The 23844-nt window shown below is 42.9% G+C and overlaps 3 protein-coding genes across 3 annotated transcripts in view; all 3 read right to left on the minus strand.

Moving 5' to 3' along the window:
* Senp2 (SUMO specific peptidase 2) overlaps nucleotides 1–6236 on the minus strand; it is a 45987-nt gene extending 39751 nt beyond the window's left edge. The window contains exons 1-3 of the mRNA XM_057765215.1: nucleotides 6015–6236; nucleotides 4363–4421; nucleotides 810–943 (exon numbers count right to left, since the gene is read on the minus strand). Coding sequence (XP_057621198.1) covers nucleotides 810–943; nucleotides 4363–4421; nucleotides 6015–6115 — 294 coding nt within the window. The 5' untranslated portion in view covers nucleotides 6116–6236. The remainder of the gene's footprint in view (nucleotides 1–809; nucleotides 944–4362; nucleotides 4422–6014) is intronic.
* A 6680-nt stretch (nucleotides 6237–12916) lies between these two features.
* Nucleotides 12917–13511, minus strand: LOC130871307 (60S ribosomal protein L18a-like). Its single transcript, XM_057764662.1, has 2 exons — nucleotides 13434–13511; nucleotides 12917–13384 (listed from the first exon to the last, which is right to left on the minus strand). The coding sequence occupies exons 1-2, from the start codon at nucleotides 13509–13511 to the stop codon at nucleotides 12917–12919; spliced, it is 546 nt and encodes a 181-aa protein (XP_057620645.1).
* A 380-nt stretch (nucleotides 13512–13891) lies between these two features.
* LOC130871880 (60S ribosomal protein L9-like) lies at nucleotides 13892–14520 on the minus strand. The gene has a single exon (XM_057765563.1). It carries the CDS (start codon nucleotides 14502–14504, stop codon nucleotides 13926–13928), a length of 579 nt encoding a protein of 192 aa, XP_057621546.1. The 5' UTR covers nucleotides 14505–14520; the 3' UTR covers nucleotides 13892–13925.
* Between the last annotated feature and the right edge of the window lie 9324 nt (nucleotides 14521–23844).

Genomic DNA, 23844 nt, shown 5'->3' on the forward strand with positions numbered 1-23844 from the left:
CAATTGCATAATCATTTCTGGAAATAGGTCAATCTATATGTTAATTCCCCCAAAAGACTGATAATATTTTTTAAATTCAATGTTAAAAAAATATATTGCAATGCATAATATTTTATTTTATTTGTGTTTTAATAAAGCTTGCCTGAAGATCAGAGTGCAAAACTAGCCATACCAGTCAGTCATACAGGCCAAGCAGTGGTGGCACATACCTTTAATCCCAGCAGCCACATTAGTTAGGCGGTGGCAGTGCATGCCTTTAATCCCAGCACTAGAGAAGAATATAAGACAGGAGGAGACAGGAGCTCAGGTCTCAGTCTACAGTCTGAGGTTTGATGGAGAGCACTGCAGTCTACAGTCATTCTGAGGACAGGATCGCCCTTTTGTTTGCCTGAGCCTTAGAAGAGATAAGAACTCTCTAGTGGCTTGGCTGCTTTGTTTTTCTGATCTTCAGCTTGAACCCCATTATCTGTCTCTGGGCTTTTATTAGTCATGCTACAACAATGTAATTTTTTTTTTTCAAACTAAGTACAAACATCAGTGTGTAGGGCTAGAGGTACATAAATTGTACTTAAGATTTAGAAGACCCATTTCAGGCACCCCTGTAATCCTAGTACTCAGGAGATATAGGCAGGTGCATCTCTGTGAGTTCTAGACCAGCCAAGTGTACATAGTGAGTTTTAGAAAACCAGAGCTTTGAAAAGAGACCTTGTCTGAAAGAAAAAAAAAAAATGATATACAAGGTCCTGGGTTCCATTTCCACATCAAACAACAAAAAGTGAAAAAAAGACCAATATCCCAGCCCCACTGACCTCTCCTGCAGGGGCCACATTCCGTGTTCCATTACAAGCAGAAGACACCATGGGTTTTGTGGTCAGCTGGCATGGGAATCCAAGTAAACTCGCAGCATTGTAGAAACCGCTTTTCACTTGGTGAATGATGCAATCTAGAAAGTATCAACAAATTATAAACACAGCATTAACTTGCAGAAAAAAATTATATTTTGAAAAGAACCTATCTTAGTTTTTAATAAAATCTTATTTTGAACACTGAAATAAAAATGTATCTATAAAAGTACTTTGGGGCCATCAAGATGGCCTTGTGAGTAACAGTGCTTGCCCTGCAAGCCTAGCAACCTAAGGTTAATTTCCAGAACCCACATAAAGATGGGATAGAACTGAACCCACAAAGTTGTCCTCTGACCTCCACAGGCATGTCACAACACAACTCCACTCGTGTGTGTGTGCATCATACATACATGAATAATAAATACTTCTTCCAACTGAAAAAATGGAATTCTAACACATGAATTTTGTTTTAATCAACTAGCACAGCTGCTATGAAATCATTAAACTATTACTTTAGTGCCACAAACTGATTCCCAAGAAACAATCTGCAATAGCAGCTTTTGAGCAGTAGGCTTTGTAGAATACATAAAAAGAAACTTCAAAGAGATAAATGAACAAAGAACACACTGACTGCCAGGCATGGAAAACCTATAGAGAACACTGATACTCACTCACTAGTTTCCCAGGCAGGTAACAGCATGATTACCTTAAACAGCCATCTACAAAGCCCCTCATAAATCCTGACTGAGAGAAAACAAAAACAAACAAACCATCTCTTGAGCATCTGCGACAAAGAAACGCTATCCCACGACTGAACCAGATGCACTGGACAATCTCAAGCTCACTTCTTCCTGGTACCAAAGATTACAAAATCGAGAAGTAAACAAAGGGGGGGATTTCAGTGCTCCTCTACTTCCTTCTTTTATAATACCACCTCCTCACTTCCTACACATCTATGTTTCCTACAGTTTCCTTTATACTCGCCAATCAAAGATACTGTAAAGAGCTAGCTAGTTTCTTCCTCAGAGAAAAATAGGCTAAAATGGTAGCTTTAAGCAATAGAGTTCCAATGTAGATAAAATGCAAAATAAATACTCTCTAGGAAGGGGAACGGCTCAAATAAGTGAGAAAATGTGTTGGTCAGGTGGAGCAGAATCCAACTTAGAAGTAATTTACATATTTGCTGACCACAATGGCGTACACTTGTAATTCCAACATCCAGAAGGGTGAGGCATCCTGTTCTAATTAGGGTTACTATTACTGTGATGAAATGCCATTACCAAAGGAACCTGGAGAGGAAAGGGTTTATTTGGGTTATACTCTATCATTACTGTTCTTCAAAGTCTGGACAGGAACTCATACCGGACAGGAACCTGGAGGCAGGAGCTGATGCAAAGGCCATGGAGGGGTGCTGCTTACTGGCTTACTCCTCATGGTTTGCTCAACCTGCTTTCTTTTTTATTTCGTTTGTCTGTTGGTGGTTTGTTTGTTTATTCTGAGACAGGGTTTCTTTGTAGCTTTGGAGCCTATCCTGGAACTTGCCTGCTTTCTTATAGAACCCAGGACAACCAGTCCAGTGGAAATACAATGGGCTGGGCCCTCCCACATCAGTTACTAGTTAAGAACATGTCCCACAGGCTTGCTTACAGTCAGATCTTATGGAGGCATTTTCTCACTGAGGCTTCTTCTTCTCCAATGACTCTAGCTTGAGTCAAGTTGACAAAAATAGCAAGCATAATTCCAAATTCACGAGGTGAATCCCAAGTTGGAGACCAGCCTGGGCAGCACAGTAAACTTAAGGATAGCCCGTGCTACATATGGAGACCCTGTCCTAAAAAAGAAAAATACTAACATTTTCAAATTAGTTGTTTTTCATTTCAGGAATTGGGAGGCAGTTCCAGGCTATTCCTACGAGAAGCTGAAGGATGATTTCTACTCCTCTGATTGTTTATTCCACAGACTCCGGAAAACAAGACATACTTCTTGATGAGAGTAACAGACACTAAAGTATTTGAATGTTTTACTTTCCTACAAATTTTATCAAAAAATGGGTCTATCCTAATAGTGTGTCAGCTCATTAGACTCTTACAAAGGAAGGTCTCACCTATAAAAGAGGCTCACATGACCTGGTGTACCTGAGACTCTGGTTCTCACAGTAAAATCATGGCTTTGCTCCATGAGGTCCCCTTCCCGCCTTCACCTCTGCTGTCTCTTCTCCACAAAGCTACCTAAAGTCACCCAGAAGCCAGATGTGGTTACCGTGTAATTTTGTGTAAATTAGTGAAAATTAAAAATTCAATTCTTTATTGAAGTGTGATGGCTCACACTTGTACTCTAGAACTGGGGGGGGGGGGACCTGAGGAAAAGGACTCAGGACAATTTGGATTACTTAAAACACAGCCACAGCCGCACACAGACACACACACACTGAATTTAAAAACCTTGAATTCTTTGAGTTAAACTAGCCATACTTCAAGAATATCACCGCAAGAAGAGCTGCTGGTCAGCACGCTGTGCTACCCAGCTGCATCTCCAGTTCAGATTCCTTTCCGCTGTGTGAAACAAAGTCTGTATTCACAGAAATGACGGAGTAGGGTGATCCTCAGCGCAGAAGTAGGTGACTACCACACACAACTAACCCAGGAACCTTCTCTAATACCACCAAAGTGTTGCTTTGCAGTACGAGGGACTGAAATTTGGGTGTTGAGTATATTAGACAATCACCGAACTTATTCCCACACTCTTAACTACTTTACTTTGAAACCGGGTCTCATTCAGTAGTCTAAGCAGGTTTTGAACTTTGACCTATCGGCTTCGACATCCTCAGTAGATAAGACTAAAGGCCTGTCTTAACCAGGCCCTGGGTACCACCAGTTGTTTTTTGTTTCTGGTTTGGTGGTTTTTTTTTTTTTTTTTTTTTGCCATGTTGCTTTATGTATTTTACTACATTCAAGTACAAGCTAATATTTATTTATATTTTTTAAAGAAGCTCATTTTTTCTTAGTTAAAAATGATTATAATTAAGCTCAGAGTTAATTTTTTTTAATTTCCTGTAATTATGTAAGATCAAGACATACTCAGTATCTATTAGATTTAAATGAAATAGCAACAAGTTCCACAGTTAACCAACACAACTGGAATAACCCAGATTCACAAGCACTGTTGAAAACAGGGATCACACTATAGTATACCAGGGTGTTTGGCCCTTTAACCTTTATTCTTGTCTACCAGGAAGATACAAGAAAGCAGATGAGACAACAAATCAGATTGGTTCACACAGCCAGATGAGTCTCATCAGTCAGTTTAAACTGGTGCTTAAAAATAAAGAAAACGTCACTTTTTATCACAGACTACTTTAGCACTTTAAACACATTCACTGCACATATCTGAAAGACAGTGGTGTAGGGAAGGGTAGGAAAGAGGCAACTTTTTCATTGTCGCAATGTTTTACCTTTGGATTTTGTTCCATACATGTATTTTTCCTACTAAAAAGAAATGAATTTTTAAAATGTAATACCTAATCTTGGTCTTTTAGCTGGGATTTCATCAGTGTCCACTGTAGTAGAAAACAGAGTGCTGTAAAAAAAGGAAAAAAAGTATGTATACACGTATGCAACATATGTATTTCTATAAAGAAACCTACTCTGAGCTGGAGGTGTGACTCAGTTGTACAGCACGTGTTTAGCATGTAAAAACCTCTGGGCTCAAAACCTAGCACCAAGACAAAAACATACCATACAACATTCCTAATTCCATCTACAATTCATAAAATGGGATGAAACGTGTAAAACAGAATGCTAGTTCTAAATCTTTTTTTTTTTTTTTTATTTTTGGTTTTTCGAGACAGGGTTTCTCTTGTGTGACAAGGCTGTCCTGGAACTCACTTTATAGACCAGAATGGCCTCAAATAAACAGAGACCCACCTGCCTCTGCCTCCTGAGTGCTGAGATTAAAGGTGAGCATCACCACTGCCAGGCTGCCCGGCACTTATTTCTAAATCTTAAGAAAGACCCCACACTTCCTATCTCGTAATGATGTGTAATCTGGTCAAACTGAACCAATAAATCATTTGTTTTTGGAACAATAACCCCAAAGACAGTCATTTTTTATTTCAAGTGTCAATATTAGCAACCTTAAGAGGTATGTTATTAGGGGGGGCTTTGGGAGAGAGTGATTAACTGCCCCGCCCCAAACCCACCCCAGGGCTGCGGATGGAAGACAGGACAGGCACGGTAGACAAGCACTCTACCACTAAGACACACCTCTAGTCCCTAAAATGAGGGCGGGGCACTGAATGGTTCTGAATGAGAATAACTGTTAACAGTCCCCATTCAATAAAATATGCAGTTTCATTGGACACCAGACCCAGCATAAAACACTGTCTGCCCTTACCTAGTATACCAAAGATTACTTTAGGAACTTTACAACATCTTAAATTCTCTTGATTCTATCTCTCTGGAATATGTACCAGTTTAGCTAACACCCAATCCCATCAGTGACCTACATTTCTAGAATCATCTATGAATCATTTAGTTCTAATTCCCCTAAACCAATTTTTGTCCACTTCTCTTGACCTAGAAACACAAAAATAACCATCATCATCATAATAAATGAAGCAGACACAGCATAGTAAGGGAAGAGACTTATGGGGAATATAGAATTTGTACAGTGTTTTACTTTCTAGATAAATCCTTAATTAAAGGGGAAGGCTATAAAACAGGTAAAGGTGTAGCTGCTAAGTAATAATATTTGTAATTTCCCTCTAATTTTAATCAAGCCTTAGAGTGGGGTACCTACTTTCTTTCCGCCTCTTACAGCAATGCTAAAGAACTGGACCATTCTCCTCCCCTCCAGCCCAACACACACAGCTGCTGTAAAACAAGACAACTGCTGTTCCTTGGTGCGAAGAGAACAGTACTCGCAGTCAAACGACCGTGGGCCAACTCCTAACCTACTGGCTTGTCCCAGCGCTGCCCGCCCGCGGTGACACCGGGCCACCGGAGCTGTTTCGGGCGAGCAGCACAGCGGCGGCCTCCCGCTCCCCTTTCGCTCCCAGCTTGAAGGGCGGACTCGCCCCCAGGCCTCCGCGGTCCCGGAGCCGCCGGTTCCCACAGGCCCGCGGCGCCCAACGCCAGCGCGGGGGAGGGGACCGGCGCGCGGCCGCCTTACCTGCTCGAGCGCCGCCTCTTGAGCAGGGCGCGAGCCCCGGGCGCGGGCCGCTCGCACAAGCGGAGAATGGTGCCGAGAACCCTAGCCAGCCATCTGTACATTCCAGGCCGGAGCAGCAGCGGCGGCCGACACACCCCGAGACGCGAACCCCAGAGCTGTCGCCGCCGCCGCTGCCGCCTTCGCTGCTTCAGCCGGAGCCAGGTTCAGGCGCGGGATTATGACGCCATCAGAGGGCCCACAGATTCAACGTTCCCCGGGCTCAGGGAGGACCCGCTCCGCGCCGCTGACGTCACCTCTTTCCACCCAACGGGAAAGCGGCCTCCGCGATCTGCGCACGCGCAGCCTGGCCTGGCTACTGGTAAACCTAGCAACAGGAAGCCGGCCCGGCCGAACAGGCTCTTACGCAACCTTGATTGGCAGGACTGGTGGGCGGGGCTTTCTCTTCGGCGGAACCAGTCAGGAGTCGGCGTCGGGACAAGGCCCACAGACCCAGACCACGTGTACCGCCGCTAAGGAGGGACCGGACGGTGGGGGCGCTGTAAAAGAACGCGCACGGTGAAAATAGGTCAGCTTAGCTATCGAGTGTTTAACGTTTTACTCTTTAATTGGCATCTACATTGGTCTATTACTTTACACGGATTGCCGTCCTGTTCTCAGCAACAGAAAGCGTTAGGGAGCCTGTCATAAAAAGCAAAGGTGTAGCAATTAAATCATGTGCCTACGATAATAAAGCTGTTTTACCAGCATTTGAACAAAAGTCTAAGTACTAGGCCTATTCTACGTTCTTAAGGTCAAACCTACTGGAAGAGACATTTTCATAAATAATTTTAAATTAGGATACAAGATATTACTACTGTGGGGAAGAGTGTTGCAAAGTGCAATGGAGCTAGAGAAAGGAGAACCGCATGCTGGGGAATGGGTAGGGCGGAAGGACAACTCCTTAGGAGAATGTTGTGGGACCTTTGTACACTGCGTGAAGATGTTTTGTTGCGATTGGTATAATAAAGAGCTGAATGGCCAGCTAGGCAAGGAGGATAAGTAGGATTGGGGGAGAGGGAGAAGAAGGAATCACGGTTTATGAATTACGTGAAAGAGACGCCAACATACACAGGAGTTAGACATACAGAGTGAAAGAAAGGTAAAAAAAAATGACATGGTAAAATGTAAATGAATAGAAAAAGGTTAATTTAAGTTATAAGAGCTAGCGGGGTAAAGCCCAAGCTAAAGCCACGCTTTCATAATTAATAATAAGTCTCAATAATAATAGTAATATTGTCTCTGTGTCTTTATTTGTGAGTTGGCGGCCCGATGAAAAAAATCTGACTACATATGGTCCCCAATGGGGAACTTAGAAAGATCCTCTGCCGGTTTGGATTGAGGAAGTAGAGATAGAGGAGGTCACTGGTCACTTCTCTGCGGCTTCGTTGATTAATCAAGTTCTTACCCTGTTATCTAACTCCTGAGTTTTTATTGATAAAGAATAATTAAACCGGGGGCTGGAGAGATGGCTCAGCGGTTAAGAGCACTGACTGCTCTTCCAAAGGTCCTGAGTTCAATTCCCAGCAACCACATGGTGGCTCACAACCATCTGTAATGAGGTCTGGTGCCCTCTTCTGGCCTGCAGGCATACAGACAGAATATTGTATACATAATAAATAAATAAATTAATTAAAAAAAAAGAATAATTAAACCGGGGCTGGAGAGATGGCTCAGCCGTTAAAGGCTAGGCTCACAACTAAAAATATAAGAATAATTAAACCGGGCGGTGGTAGCGCACGCCTTTAATCCCAGCACTCAGGAGGCAGAGGCAGGGGGATCTCTGTGAGTTCGAGGCCAGCCTGGTCTACAAGAGCTAGTTCCCGGTCAAACTCCAAAGCTACAGAGAAACCCTGTCTTATAAGAAAAAAAAAAAAAAGCCTGCCACTGCATCTCTGACTCAGCTACTTCCCAGAGTTGGGGAAGTAAATGCTTCCAGACCGAGGCCGCAGTCGTGAAGTTCTGCTCTCACCAACTGGAAGGGGGACGGAGACAGCTGCCAGAGCTGCAGTGTGGTCACCTAGCCGGTTAAGGATGGGCTCACACCGTCAGAAAAGGCTACAAACGTGCAAAAAGACAGGTACAAATCAAGAAAACCTCTGAACAAGTAGAGTATGCTTAAAAATGGGTTCAGATGCTAAAGAAAGAAAATGAGTATAGACAGCTGTAGAAAAAATAATTTAAAAATAATAAAGCCTTGGGCTGGAGAGATGGCTTAGAGGGTAAGAGCACTGCTGTTCTTCCAGAGGTCCCGAGTTCAATTCCCAGAAACCACATGGTGGCTCACAACCACCTGTAATGAGACCTGGTGCTTTCCTTGCCAGCAGTACATTGTATGCTTAATAAATAAATAAATCTTAAAAAAAAATAAAGTCTTTAAATAGAGCAAAATAATAAAAATATAAGCCACATAAAAATGGAAAATATTATAACAGAGAGTTTGGGCCTTATATGGTACTTTGTTAGTTTTGAATTTTTTTGAATGCTAATAAACAGAAAAAACACTGGGGTGGGGGGAGGCAGCGATGCCAGAAGACCCAGGACAAACAGGATAGGCAGGAGGAGAGATAACAGCTATGAGCTACGTGGCAGAACATAGATTAATATAAATGAGTTAACCTAAGTTATCAGAACTGGTTAGGAACAAGCCTAGATTGTAGGCCGAGATTTCATAATTAATAAGAAGTCTCTGTGTGATTATTTGGGAGCTGTCTGAACAGAGAAAGACTCATTACAGGAAAGCTTCAGAGAAACAAAGACTGAATGATACCTTTGGCCTCCTAATCAGCTCCTCTGCTCCCCCTAATGTAGAGGTCACACTATCAATTAGCAACTGAAAAGTCCCACATTGTTGGGTGATTGGAAATCCACCCTCCTCTTGGACAGTTCTGAAAATGCAGCAAAGGTTTTGATTCCCTACAAACCTCTGCTTCACTGTGTCTCAGTTAAGGCCAGCTTCAGGGCTTGCTTGAGTTCAACACAGGTGCTGCCAGTGAGACCCCTCCTTTCAAGAGACAGTGTTCCAGAATTCTACTGCAAGCCTCCTGTGTTGCTTTCCTTGTTAATAAAACGCTGACTGACCTATAGCTGGGCAGGAAGAGATTGGGCAGGAGAGCCAGGCTAGGAAGATGCCCGGAAGAAGAAGGGCAGAGTCTGAGGAGTTGCCAGGAGATGTAGAGGGAGCAAGACATGCTGGAGGACAGGTAAAGCCTTGAGCCATGTGACAATACATAGACTAATAGAAATGGATTAACTTAAGTTGTAAGAGCTAGTTAGTAATAAGCCTGAACTATCAGCCACACATCTATAATTAATGTAAAGTCTCTGCGTCCGTTATTTGGGAACTAGCAGGTACCAAAGAAAAGTCTGCCTACATTTTTACAGGAGGTCATCAGTACTCTGACCTGAAAGGTGTCTGGCAGAGACAATTCTAAGTATGTGCTTGTGCCTCTCAATTTCCCAAACCGTAATCAACACCAAGTTGTTACTAAAGCTTGTAAAAGGAAATTAAAATAGATTCTTTATCCTCTGAAGACTTGATAATTTAGTCTGTATAATGTATGGATAGAAACAATAAAAAAAGCAACAAATTTTTTAAAATGAAAGCACAAGAGCCACACAGAATTAAGACAGGGTTGACTTTAGAGCTGAACAGAGGAAACAGAACTCAAGCTTCTAGAAGGAAAGTACAGAAAGAAGGGACTCTTATTAAGTTTTATTACTTATTTTTGAGGTATTTTATCTATCTATCTATCTATCTATCTATCTATCTATCTATCTATCTATTATTTATTTGCTTTTCGAGACAGGGTTTCTCTGTGTAGCTTTGGAACCTGTTCTGGACTAACTCTGTAGACCAGGCTGACCTCGAACTCACAGAGATCTGCCTGCCTCTGCTTCCTGAGTGCTGGAATTAAAGGCATACTTCATCACCACCCAGTCAAATTTTTGTTTGTTTGGTTATTTTATTGTTGTTGTTGTTGTTGTTGACATATTTTATTAGTTGAAAATTTCTTTTTTTTTCCCCTCGCCTCTGCTTCCCAAGTACTGGGATCAAAGGCATGTGGCACCTCTACTGCACAATAAAGTTTATTTTTACATTAACTTTATTTTGATTTACTACTATGGCAAATTTCCAACTTATTAAAATTACAGAATAATACTATAGAAAGAAGTACTTAACACCTAGCTTCCAGTGTTTTCTTTATTCCTAGCTACTTTATGGACTTAGACATATTTCAAAGTCAGGAGCATATTTCTTTTTTTCCCCAGTCTTTAAGATATTTTTATTACATTTCTTTGTTCATATGTGTACACATGCAAGCACATGCCATGGCACATGTATAGTCCTCAGAGGATAACTTGTGGGAATTGATTCTCCTTCTACCAAGTGAATCCCAAGGATTAAACTCAGGTTGTCAGGCTGGCAGCAAGTACCTTTACCTGCTGAGTCACCTCAGTTTTGTATACCTGCCCCCCATCACTTTTCTTTTCTTTTTCTTTTTTTGGATATTTATTGAACTCTACATTTTTCTCTGCTCCCCTCCCTACCCCTCCCTCCCCCCTTCAGCCCTCCCCCAAGGTCCCCACACTCCCAATTTACTCAAGAGATCTTGTCTTTTTCTACTTTCTACTTCTCATGTAGAGTAGATCTATGTAAGTCTCTCTTAGTGTTTACATTGTTGTCTAAATTCTCTGGGATTGTGGTTTGTAGGCTGGCTTTCTTTGCTTTATGTTTAAAAACCACCTATGAGTGAGTACATGTGATAATTAGCTTTCTGTGTCTGGGTTACCTCACTCAAAATAATGTTTTCTAGCTCCATCCATTTTCCTGCAAAATTCAAGATGTCTTTATTTTTTCTGCTGTATAGTACTCCATTGTGTAAATGTACCACATTTTCCTTTTCCATTCTTCAGTCGAGTGACATTTAGATTGTTTCCAGGTTCTGGCTATGACAAACAATGCTGCTATGAACATAATTGAGCACATGTCCTTGTGGCACTATTGAGCATCCTTTGGATATATACCCAAAAAAGTGGTATTACTGGGTTTTGAGGAAGGTTGTTTCCTACTTTTCTGAGAAATCACCACACTGACATCCAAAGAGGCTGTACCAGCTTGCATTCCCACCAGCAATGCAGAAGTGTTCCCTTTTCCCCACAACCTCTCCAGCATAAGTTGTCATCAGTGTTTTTGATCTTGGCCATTTTTTCAGGTGTAAGATGGAATCTCAGAGTTGTTTTGATTTGCATTTCTCTGATGACTAAGGGTGTTGAACATTTCCTTAAATGTCTTTCAGCCATTTTAGATTCCTCTGTTGAGAGTTCTCTGTTTAGGACTGTACTCCAATTTTTATTGGATTATGTGATCTTTTGATGACCAATTTCTTGAGTTCTTTGTATATTTTGGAGATCAGACCTCTGTCTGATGTGGGGTTAGTGAAGACCTTTTTCCATTCTGTAGGATGTCGTTTTGTCTTGTTGACCATGCCCTTTGCTTTACAGAAGCCTTTCAGTTTCAGGAGGTCCCATGTATTAATTGTTTCTCTCAGTGTCTGTGCTGCTGGGGTTATATTTAGGAAGTGGTTCCCTGTGCCAATGAGTTCAAGTGTACTTCCCACTTTCTATTCTATAAGGTTCAGTGTGGCTGGCTTTATGTTGAGGTCTTTGATCCATTTGGACTTGAGTTTTGTGCATGGTGATAGATATGGGTCTATTTTCATTCTTCTATGTGTTGATATCCAGTTATGCCAGCACCACTTGTTAAATATGCTTTCTTTTTTTCCCATTCAATATATTTTGCTTCCTTGTCAAAAATCAGGTGTTCGAAGATGTGTGGATTGATATCCGAGTCTTCTATTCGGTTCCAGTGGTCCTCCTGTCTGTTCTTATGCCAATACCAGGCTGTTTTCAGTACTGTAGCTCTGTAGTAGAGTTTGAAATCAGGGATTGTGATGCCTCCAGAAGTTCTTTTATTTTACAAGATTGTTTTGGTTATTCTAGGTTTTTTTCTTTTCCATATGAAGTTGAGTACCATTCTTTCGAGGTCTTTGAGGAATTTTGTTGAGCATTGCATTGAATCTGTATTGGTTGAGAATTTCATACAACGTATTTGATCATATTCACCGCCCTGACTCTTCTCAGATTCACCCCTTTCTCTACTCACCCAAGTTTGTGTCTCTTTTTCTTTTTCCTCCATCAAGTCCTATTTGTGCTGCCCATAGGCCTTTCACTGGAGCGTCCAGAAAGCAGTTTCCTGTACTCATCCACCACCCCTGGCGCTTATGCCCTCCCACCCCATCTTCCACAGTGATCCCCAAGCCATGCAGTATATATAAGCACGGTGCAGAGAAACTACCCAATTAGACCACTCTGTAGGTAGAAAGGAAGGTTTATTGGGGATCAAACAGCCAAGGCCGTCTCTGGGGGAGGGGCAAACTACCAGAAAAGCAACCAGATTTTGTGACAATCAGTAGGATGAGGACTGGAGCTGATCAGACTGTGTGGATTGTTGCTCTTTGCAGGAGGTTTTAAGGAGGCTCCTGAGAAGGTGGCGGGGAAGCCTTTAGACCTAACATTCCAACCTTTTGTTGAGAAGGGGTGATGAGTCCTTTGGCTACTTCTCGGTTGGAGGCTTGAGAAGAGGGGCTCTCTGGAAAGAACACTGGTCCAAATCAGGGGCTCAAACTGGAGGGTGATGGAAAGAGACCCAAGGAAACGCCAAGGAAGCATCTGGTTTACTGACCCTTGGGTTATTTCATTAATTTGCTCCCAAACTCCCAAAGGAACCTGAAGAAGCAACTGTTGTTGTTGTTTTTTTTTTTTTTTTTTAGAACTCTGGAACTTTATTCAGTGGGTCTCTGGGTCTAGAAGAAGGTGTTAGGCCTCTTGGTAGTGAAGCGAGGCTTGTACTGGCGCCGCAGAACACGGTGGGGCAGCGGGAACTTGATCTTAGAGTCATGGAACTGCTTGACAGCCGGCCTGCGACATTTGCCGTCGGCGATCTCTTCCACCTTCATGATCTGGATGGAGTGTGCACGGGCACGATGCCGGGCACCCATGTCTCGGTAGCACTGTGTGACAGCCCCAGCAGTGGTCAGGTCGCGGTACTCGCGGTACACGTTGTGTGTCCCACTGCGGGAGTCATAGCGCAGCCAGATGCCGAAGTTCTTCACGCGCAGGGGGGACTTCTCGAACACCTGCCCACAATACACGATCTCCCCAGATGACTTCTTCATCTTCTTTAGCTGTGACACGAAGTACCAGAAGCGGGACTTGGCCACCACATGGTTGGGTGCGAAGATGCGCATTCGGTACAGCGGTGGTGTGTGGCACTTGTTGTTATGAGAAGGATAGAGACCAGTGGACCAAGGAGGGTAGAACCAGGGCCCCAGAGAGGACTGTGTAAGAATCTGGCATTGGAGCCAGTTCCTGGAGACTGTAGTTCGTGAGCCCGCTCATGTATGTTTTTAAGACTCTCTTCCAGTTGGCGGGACTGGTTCGCACACATACTAACAACGCTCTTCCCTGAGGGAGAGCCAAGTGTGTCCCTTCTCCGTGGTTAGCAAGTCCAGGGCTCTTCAGGAGTACCAGGGCCAGACAAACAAGCTGGTTCTAGAGTAGATGCAGAATCCTTTAGAGAATATCAGTTTCTTCTGTGACTCAGTTTATCCAAACAGCTAAGGCTAACAAAGGAGGCAGAGACAAAGAGGTTAAACATACATCTTCAAGTCACTGTTTACTGCTCTCCCCCCACCTCCCAGCCTCTCCCTGCCCCTCTTTTTTTTTTTTTCAATACAAGTCTTTTATTGTCCCAAAAGACACCCCAAATCGTATTAAAATTCTGAGCTTGTTTCTGGGACTGGTACCTTAGGTCTACTCATCAGCCTGCTGCACTGTTCCCTTTTCAGACACACAGATACCATCCAAGAACTTCCTGATATCCTTGTTCTTAACTGTTGTGGCCTGCTGTATCAGAGCCGCCGAGTTTGAAACAAGTTCAATATCATTTCCTTCAAGGATTAATTCATCCTTCTGGGCTTGAGAGACAGAACAAGCAACGCCTGTCCTCATCCGAACCCTGCGGATGTATTTTTCACCCAAGAAATTTCGGATTTCAACCAAAGACCCATTCTCCTGAATAACGACGTTGATGGGGAAGTGAGCATACACGGACCTCATCTTGTAGCGGAAGCCCAGTGTAACACCCTTGATCATGTTTTGAACGTGGCTGCAGATGGTTCTGACGGTGGCCAGTTCCTTCCTGTTGCCCCACCATTTGTCAACCCGGAGCCTCTTCTTCTTCTTCCCAAGAAGGCTCAGCTCTACGTTGATGTGATTGAAGTCCCTCCGGAGGGTTCCTCTGGGGCCCTTCACAATGACTGTGCGCCCCTTCAGAGTGATGTCCACATTTTCTGGAATGTCGACCGTCTGATTGCTGAGAATGGTCTTCATTCTCGCAGTAGATGGGGCAAAGAGCTCCCTGCCCCTCTTGTCCTGCATCTGGAGTATGTTTTTTTCCTGCTCAAGCTGTCTCTCAGCTTGACCCTGGAGTTTGTTCTCATCTCTAACCATGGGCTCTTTTTAAACTCCTCACCTTTTGACTCCTCACCTGCCTTCTCTAATCTTTTTCTTCCTCAGACCCAGATTTCAGTAAAGCCTCGCTATCTTACTGCAAATGGCTAAGTCTCAGCGCAGACTAGATAACCAGTCTCAGTGTGAGGGTGTCCCCAAGCAGACTGAGAGACTTGCAAGAGAGATGTCCAGGATCAGTGGAAGGACATCCCTCCTCCATGTGTTGGGGTGCCCAAAAGGCTGTAGGAGGCTGCCTGACACACTGACATGATTTGGTAGTAGTAGGCTCCAGGAGCCAAGAGAGACAGAGACAGAGACAGACTCCAGTGAGCCAACAAAAGAGAGACGGAGCAAGCAGCTCCAAGGCGGCACTTCCCAGAATAGACAAGGAAAGATGCGGGGTTTGAGGAGGTAGAGGAGAAACGGCTGAAGAGATGGACTCTAAAATTTAGAGTCTGATATGGTGGGTGGCAGGAGCCAGCAGAAACAAGTGATCTGCACCCAGGAGGGGCAAAAATTAGTAGGCTAGTTCCATTAGGAGGAACAGGTCTTTTGCGGGGCTCGGTGTCCCTCCCAGGTTTTGGGCACGGAATGTAAGCAATAGCGTAGAGAAAGAAACTACGAAAATTTCTTTCTACCATGAGCAGAAAGAAAGGCTTTTTTTTTTTTTTTTTTTTTTTTTTTTTTTTTTTTTTTTTTAAATCAAACTTTCAGAGCCAAAGTCCTGTTTAGGACAGTGTCATGAGAACTGCCATGTAGGGGGTGGGGTGAACAGCTGTGGGTCTCTCTGTTAATCACCATATATTGTAAGGAGAAGTTTCCTTGATGAGGGTTAGAGATGCATTAATCTAAGTGGATGTTATTAGGAGTCAGTTTAATAGCAGGTCAATTTGGCAGAATAATAATATTAGGTTCTCTACTCTAATGCCTATGACTTGTCTGGGCTTAAGTTCTTGTCCTGATAATGGGCTCAGACTTGGGTTTCATTTTGTGGAAGACTTAACTCCAATCAGAAAGTAGTTGTTTGGGGCTGGAGAGATGGCTCAGCGGTTAAGAGCACTGGTAGCTCTTCCAGAGGTCCTGACTTCAATTCCTAATAATCACATGGTGACTCACAGCCATTTGTAATAGGATCCGACGCCCTCTTCTGGCATGCAGGTCACTCATACATAAAAATATAAAATAAGAAAAATAAAGTAGTTGTTTGCTTCCATGATATTCATGCCACTATTACTGAGGGCATGGCTTAACAGGTTGGTCATTATTATAGCTTGCAGGGTTCACATCAGGGTAAGATTGATGATGGCATTTCTCCTCCAGTGGCATGTCTCATGCCTTCCTGTTGGAAGCTATGAAAGCTTCCAAGTAGGGATGAAGTTTCTGGGTTAGTACCTGCTTAAGAGTCCCATACTCTGTGACTCAAGCACATGGTGTCTTCAGCAATAGAGTCTTAGCATCCAGTTCTGCAGGGTCACCAATGTATGTAATGTTTGTGGATCTGTGGAACATCACTGGGGCCAAAAACTCCAAAAGAAGTAACTTGACACTAGGCTTTTTATTTGTTAGTACATGGTCTCTAGTCAGGGCACCAGTGCCTTGTATAGAGCAACTGCATTTGAACTCTGAGATGGGGGGTATATGTTTATATTTTAGGAAGCTCCTATAATACCAGGTTTTCATATGCCTTTTTCAAAAGGCCTTTAGTGTTATTTTTCCTCCCATACTCCCTTCTCTACCTTACCCTCCACTCCTCCAACCACAGTTTAACCCTTTCTGTTCCATTATTCCCTTTTAACCCTTTACACACCTCTCATTGTGGCACTGGAATAGGTTTTGAGAGTGAAGAGCCCAAAAGGGCCCCTTTGTCCAAGTGTTACCAAGGCAGGGGGACTTTCCTTCCGTCTTTACCTCCTCTCCATTCAAGCTGGTCTTCCAAAGTATTTAATGGAGCCAAGACCCTACAGAAGACAACATGCCTGGACTATCACTGAGGATTGGTCTTGTTGTTGGTAAACTTACAACCTTATCAAGCGTTGGGTGTCTCTGAAGGGAAAGAGCAGCTTTTGTTCAGATAATATGTTAGCAAGCTGCTTTTGAATAAGAGCCTATCTCACTCAGGGCGGAGCACCCGGAGTAAGGAACCCGGGATGAAGTCTCGTGGGACCATCACAGCACTGCTGTCCTTTCTTTGCTGTTCCAGTAACACACACACAAATGCAGTGTTGAATGCTAGGCATGGTGGCACATGTCTGTAATCCCAGACCCCGGGAGGCTGAGGCAGGAGGAACATAAATTCCAGACCAGCCTGGTCTACATAAGAAAACAGCATCCTGGCCTGGAGAGATGGCCCAGCTATTAAAGGGTACGCTTATAGCCAAAAATATAAGAAATAGTATCCTATTTCAGAAAAACTCTCAATCAAAGCACAATTCTCACCTCAAAGGGAGATAGAAAGTAATTTGACCTGGTACCAAATGTGCATAGCTATGGCTCAGGAAGACTCATGTTGGCCCGAATTCCATGGTCTGATGTCTTAATTTTTTTTTTTTTTTTTTTTTTTTTTTGGTTTTTCGAGACAGGGTTTCTCTGTGGTTTTGGAGCCTGTCCTGGAACTAGCTCTTGTAGACCAGGCTGGTCTCGAACTCACAGTGATCCGCCTGCCTCTGCCTCCCGAGTGCTGGGATTAAAGGCGTGCGCCACCACCACCCGGCTTTAAAATTTTTATAGTACCAGAACAAAGAAAATTATAACTCAAGACACGTTTAAAGTACATTGGGGGAAAAATTATGTAGGCAATTCACAGAAGACCAGGGAAATCTCAACTCTAGGCTGCAGATGTTACCGGACGTCATTCTTAGCATTGCACTTGGTGGGAACTAGGGGTCTGTTTGAATACTCTTTAGAGTATCTGAATTCCTTAGGATTCACCTAGTGGTCACAAACATGGTAGGTCACATATGGAAGAGGGCAATAAATAACAATATAGCTTTTCAAGACAGGGTTTCTCTGTTTAACAGCCCTGGCTGTCCTGGAACTCACTGTGTAGACCAAGCTGACCTCAAACTCATAGAGATCTGTCTGCTTCTGTCTCTTGAGTGCTAGGATTAAAGGCAGGCACCTCCATGCCTGGATATAGGTAATTATTAAGGGCACTAATGATGGTCCAATGTAATCTGTCTCTGGACTTACAACCTTCTAATCAGTCAGTCAACCTTTGTAGTCAGAGCTTTTTCCCAGGAATTCTTGTTCACAAATCAAAAACTAAAATAAAATGATAAATAAATGCAATTTTGAAACATTAACTATGCATGTGGAAAATTCCAGAGCTTTGAGATTATAGGTGTCATTCTGAATCCCAAGGCCTCATCAGCAAACAATGCCACTTAGCCTGGCCCCCAACCTTGGTTACCCTCAGGAGCCGAGAAAACAGACTTCACTCATATATTTAGTTTTTGCCTTTAATCTGCCAGCTGGTACCTTCGATATCCTGTGGACTGTAGAACAGACATTGGCCACTATAGAAGAGACATTGACCACTATAGAACAGACATTGGTCACTATAGAACAGACATTGACCACTATAGAAGAGACATTGGCCACTAACTATAGAAGAGACATTGACCACTACAGAACAGACATTGACCACTATAGAACAGACATTGATCACTGCTTTCCATTGGCCAAAGAATGGAATTACCTTAGCAACAACCCCACCACTGCCATAGCCATTTCTGGCCTGGGCAAGCTTATCAGGGGGGGCTAAAGGAGAATCCCAAGCCATGTGCAGTCTAAAGGACATTGAGCCTTTTTTCCTTGGCTTGGCTAAACCGCAGCCTTGTCCCACAGGAGGGGTACTTTTCATTGCCTAAGTTTCATCATAGCTAGGTGTTCTGGTCTCTACACACACACACACACACACACACACACACACACACACACATCTATATTTTATATACAGACTAACATAGTATGTCTCCATGTATTCTTAGTTTTGGCTAACCAATTCCCTACTCTCTCCTCTCCGCACCCTCACTAAAGCCACTTGAACCTTTAATCTCCAGCACAGTCCACCTTTCCTTCTGTGTCATCTGTGTTTTATCCCTCTAATTGAAATTTTTCCCTAGGGTTGTGTCTTAGTTACTTCATTATTACTGTGATGAAGCACCATAACCAAGGCAACTTATAGAAGAAAGTATTTATTTGGGGTCTATAGTTTTAGAGGGTCCATGAACATCCTGGTGGGGCCTGACAGCAGGCAGACACGGCACTGGAATAGTAGCTGACAGCGTATACCTTGATCCGTAAGCATGAGGCTGACAGAGCTAACTGGAAGTGGTGTGGGCTTTTAAACTCTCAAAGCCAAATCCTGGCAACACATCTCCTCCAACAAAGCCACACATAATCCTTCCCAAATATTTTCACCAACTATGGATAAAGTGTTCCAATACAAGAGCCTACGGGAAACAGTCTCATTCAAACCAAGACATTCCACCCCCTGGCCCACACAGACTCCTACCACTCTCATAGTCCCCATAATCTATCACAGTCTCAACACTGTTTAAAAGTCCAAAGTGCCTTCTGAGACTCGTGTAACTCTTTTAATTGTAACCCCCTGTAAAATCAAAAAAGCAAATCACAGACTTTCAACATACAATGGCACAGAACATACATTATCATCTCAAAAGGGAGGAAAGGGGCCATAGTGAGAAAATACTGGGTCAAAACACCACCGAAACGCAGCAGGGTAAACTCCAAATCCTGTGGCTCCATGTCTAATGTCAAAGGTGTCTCTTCAGATCTTCTACTCCTTCCAGCTTTGCTGGCTGCAACAACTCTCTCTCTCTCTCTCGCTCTATGTCTCTCGCACTTTCTTGCTCGCTGGTTCTACTGCCTGTCTGCAGCTCTCCTTGGCAGATATTCCACAGCTCTGGGACTTCTAGCATCTTGGGATCTCCAGTACAATCCCAGCTTCATGTTCATAGCTTCACATAATGGCCTTTCAGGGCCCGCGTGTAGGGACTCCCTGCCACACGCCTGACCTCAGTGGTTCTCACGTGCAGAGGACGATTCCACAATCTTTTTACTCCTCTCTCTTTCATAACTGCCAGCTGGCTGACACTGCCAAGCTCAAGGGCCTGCTTGGGATGGAGCCTGGCCCCCTCCTTGAATTACGACTGCATAAGCTTTTCTTTGTTGCATAAAATATCTGCGACAGGCTTTCTCTTGGGCCACCAATCAGCTCCCAAATCAAGACATGGAGACTTACTAGTTATGAATGATTGGCCTTATCTTATGCTTGTCCCATTAGCTCTTATAACTTAAATTCACCTGTTTCTCGTCACCTACATTTTGCCTTGGGACTTTTTACCTTTCTTTCATTCTGTGTGTCCTACTTTCAAACTGCTTGCTCTGTGTCTGTCTGTCTCATCCCAGACATCTCCCTCTCTTTCTCCCTCATTCTCTCCTTTCTCCTCTTCTTTCCTCCTATCCTCTTTGTTCACCAGCCCCACTTACCCCTCTACTGCCTAGATACTGGCCATTCAGCTTTTTATTAGACCAATAAGGTGCCTTAGGCAAGCAAGGTGAAACAGCAACACATCTTTACATAATTAAACAAATGCAGTCATAGCCCAGCCACAGAGGAAGCAAGATGTGACTGCCTCACTGAAAAAGGTACCAATCCATGTAGCTAACTCAGACAAGAATTATGGGCTAATATAAGGTATAAGAATTAGTTAATAAGAAGCCTGAGCTAATGGGCCAATCAGTTTATAACTAATGTAGACTCTGTATGATTCCTTTGGGGCTAAACGGCTGTGGGACCTAGTGGGACAGAAAACCTCAGTCAATAGAATGGTGCCCAACTATTCTAGACACAAAATAACAGCATTACACATGGTTTCTTGATAGCAGCAATTTCTCGGATCTGCTCTGCTTGCTAGAGGCGAGCAAGTGCTCTCATTTAAGAGCGGCTTCTTGAATCAGCTTTAGCTGCAAAACCCTGCAGCTCTTTTAAAGAGGTCCTGCCACAAAACACATAAATGGTGTTGCTGAAAAGCTTACCGCATGCTTTTTGGTGGTAGCAGGGACTTTGAAATGCCATAGTATTATGGCAATAAACATGGCTCCAGCCAGTACCTCTGCCATGAGGCTGGAGTCCAGCCATCAAAATCACAGCTTTAATCCTAGCCATATTGCTTAGCAAACTAAAGATTCATGTGGTCATAAAAAGAGAGATATATAGTAAAAAGAGATTCAAAGATAAAGAAAACCTCTAAATAATTTACAGTATGTTAAAAATATTTGCAGGCTTGAGAGAAAAAAAGAAAAGGTTAAAGTCCTTAAAATAAGAAAGAAAGAGTTCAAGGTGTGGTGGCACACACCTTTAATCCCAGCACTTGGGAGACAGAGATAGGAAGATCTCTGTGAGTTCAAGGACAACCTGGCCTACCTGGTGAATTCCAGGACAGCCAAAGATACACAGAGACCCTGTCTGAAAAAGTCAAAAATTAAAAATAAAAGAAATAGAAGTTAAAATAAAGCTATGTAAAGATAAAAAATACATGGGTTGATTCCGGACTCTCTGAGCATGGCGGTCAATGAAGACTGATGAGAAGCCAAGGACAATGGCACTAGGTTTCGATCCTAATACATGAACTGGCTTTGTGGGAGCTTAGCCTGTTTGGACGCTCACCTTTCTGGACGTAGATAGAAGGACCTTGGTCTTCCCGCAGGGCAGGGAATTTGGACTGCTCTTCAGTATCGAGAGGGAGGGGGAATGGAGTGGGGGGAGGAGAAGAGGAGTGGGGATAGGGGGAGGGAAGTGGGGGGAGGGCAATATTTGGGAGGAGGGGAGGGAAATGGGAAATGGGGAGCAGGTGGAAATTTTAATTAAAAAAGAATAAAAATAAATAAATAAGTAAAAAAAAATACACAGAGAGTCTGGATACTGTATGTTATTATGTTTGTTATCATTGAATTGTTTGAATGCTGAGGAAGGAGCAACAGCTGCTAAAAGATATTTGTTTATAAATGCTGCGGGATTAATCAAAGATGGGTATTTTGAAAATACCTTGACTTCAAAATTGAAGTCAAAAGGTATGTTACTTTGGAGAAGAGGTTTTGCTTTTGTTTCCACAGAAAATGAGAGGCTGTGGATTTGTTCCGGCTTAAGAAAAATCAGGTTTGATCACGGAAGACCCTCCTGAGAAATCTGATAGGAGCAGATGGCCCAGATGTCTGAGTTCTACATCCAGAACAGCCTCAAGGCTGCTGGATGAGATGATCAAGCTTCACAGAATACTCCAGTCACACTTGATCATAATTCTAAATTTCCCTTAGGGCCCCATAAGATTATCAGTGCCCCAATTCAACAGGAAGTAGCCTGAAAAATTACTACCACATTCCCAAAAAATGGACTATGAATATTTTCCATTGTTTAGAATGTTGGTTACAAGTTATTATGGATAATAGGAGAAAAGCTAAACAAAGGAGATTGGATTCAGAGTTCTTGTTTTTTTTTTTTTTAAAAAGGGGGGGGAAGTGTTATGGGACAATGGTCTGTATCCTGTCACTTATATTTTAAATAAATGCTGATTAGCCAGTAGCCAGGCAGGAAGTAGAGGCGGGGCAACGAGAATTCTGGGAAGAGGGAAGCTCAGTCTACAATCATGACACAGCCACAGATGTGACTGCCTTGCTGAAAAAGGTACCAAGCGACGTGGCTAATTCAGACAAGAATTATGGGCTAATATAAGGTATAAGAATTAGTTAATAAGAGGCCTGAACTAATGAAACTATCAGTTTATAACTAAAAATAATAATAATAATTAAACAAATGCAGCATAAACAAAAGTAACACACCTTTACACCATTTAAGTAATATTCTGCAACATAAACAAATGTAACACATCTTTGCCTAATTAAAGTAATAGTTCACAATGAATATCCTTTGTTTAAGGAGCAGAAAATTCTTCAGGCCTTTCCTGATTACAAGTTGGAAGCTTAGCTCAGTGGGGTTTTATGCAAGGGAATCCTTCCCTTTATTTCATTTCCAATCAGCCATCTCCTTATACTTCTCATCTCTATCACCCCAGGCCTTGGCTCCCACATTAAATTTCCTGGTGCTATTTTTCTTCTCAGACTGTAAATTTTGTTTTTCTTTTTGTCGCACTTGGTTGTTTCTCGTCATAGGCCTACATAAGAATGATTACTAATAACCGCACAACAGAGCCCAATACTAAGCTGTCTTGACATCTCCTCAGCCAAAAAATTAAATCCAGTATTTTTCAATTTAGCCAATTTTTAGGACATGAGCAAAAGGCAGCCACATTCTTTGCCAAAAATATCACAAAAAAGTTCTCTAGCCTAGTTGCCATTATCATTCCCCTCTGAAGCCTCTTGTGCTGGCCTCCATAGTCCATATTGCTCTTAGCACTATTGTCTTCCATGCTACTACTAAGATGGCCCATTAGGCCCTGCTCATAGCATTCAGCCACTTTTTAAGGTCCAGAGTCTTTTACATTCTCCCAGAAAAACAGCATGGCTGGGCCTGTCATAGCAATAGCCCACTTCTGTCTTCGTTGTTTTTGTATTATGATAAAACACTCTGATCAAGTCTATTTATAGAAGAAATAGTTTATCAGTAGTTCTCATCCTTTTTAATGCAGCAACCCTTTATTATAGATGCTCATCTTGTGGTAAACCCCAACCATAAAATTATTTTCATTACCACTTATTAACTACAATTTTATGTTATGAATTGTAATGTAAATATATCATATACAGATGGCCTTAGGTGACCCCTGCGAAAGGGTCATTTGACCCCTAAAAGGGTCATAACCCACAGGTTGAGAATCACTGATCTAGGGCTGTTGTAATATGAGCGGCAGGGCTGCGTCTCCGGCACCCGGCCGCCCGCATGGCTAGCTTATGCCCCGAAATAATTACACGGAAACTGTATTCTTTTAAACACTGCCTGGCCCATTAGCTCCAGCCTCTTATTGGCTAGCTCTTACATATTGATCTAACCCATTTTTGATATTTTGTGTAGCCCCATGAGGTGGCTTACCAGGGAGATCTTAACCTGCGTCTGTGTCAGGTGGGAGAATCATGGCGACTCACTGACTCGGCTTCTTTCTCCCAGCATTCTGTTTTGTTTACTCCACCCACCTAAGGGTTGGCCTATCAAATGGGCCTAGGCAGTTTTTTTATTAATTAA

The sequence above is a fragment of the Chionomys nivalis genome, chromosome 3, assembly GCF_950005125.1.
Source record: "Chionomys nivalis chromosome 3, mChiNiv1.1, whole genome shotgun sequence".
Lineage (NCBI taxonomy): Eukaryota > Metazoa > Chordata > Mammalia > Rodentia > Cricetidae > Chionomys > Chionomys nivalis.

Excerpts from the sequence above, each read along its gene's own strand:
- LOC130871307 (XM_057764662.1), bottom strand. The coding sequence starts at position 13,511 with ATGAGCGGGCTCACGAACTACAGTCTCCAGGAACTGGCTCCAATGCCA. Across the intron at positions 13,385-13,433 it reads CAGTCCTCTCTGGGGCCCTG|TGCCACACACCACCGCTGTA; the intron begins GTTCTACCCTCC and ends CATAACAACAAG.
- LOC130871880 (XM_057765563.1), bottom strand. The coding sequence starts at position 14,504 with ATGAAGACCATTCTCAGCAATCAGACGGTCGACATTCCAGAAAATGTG.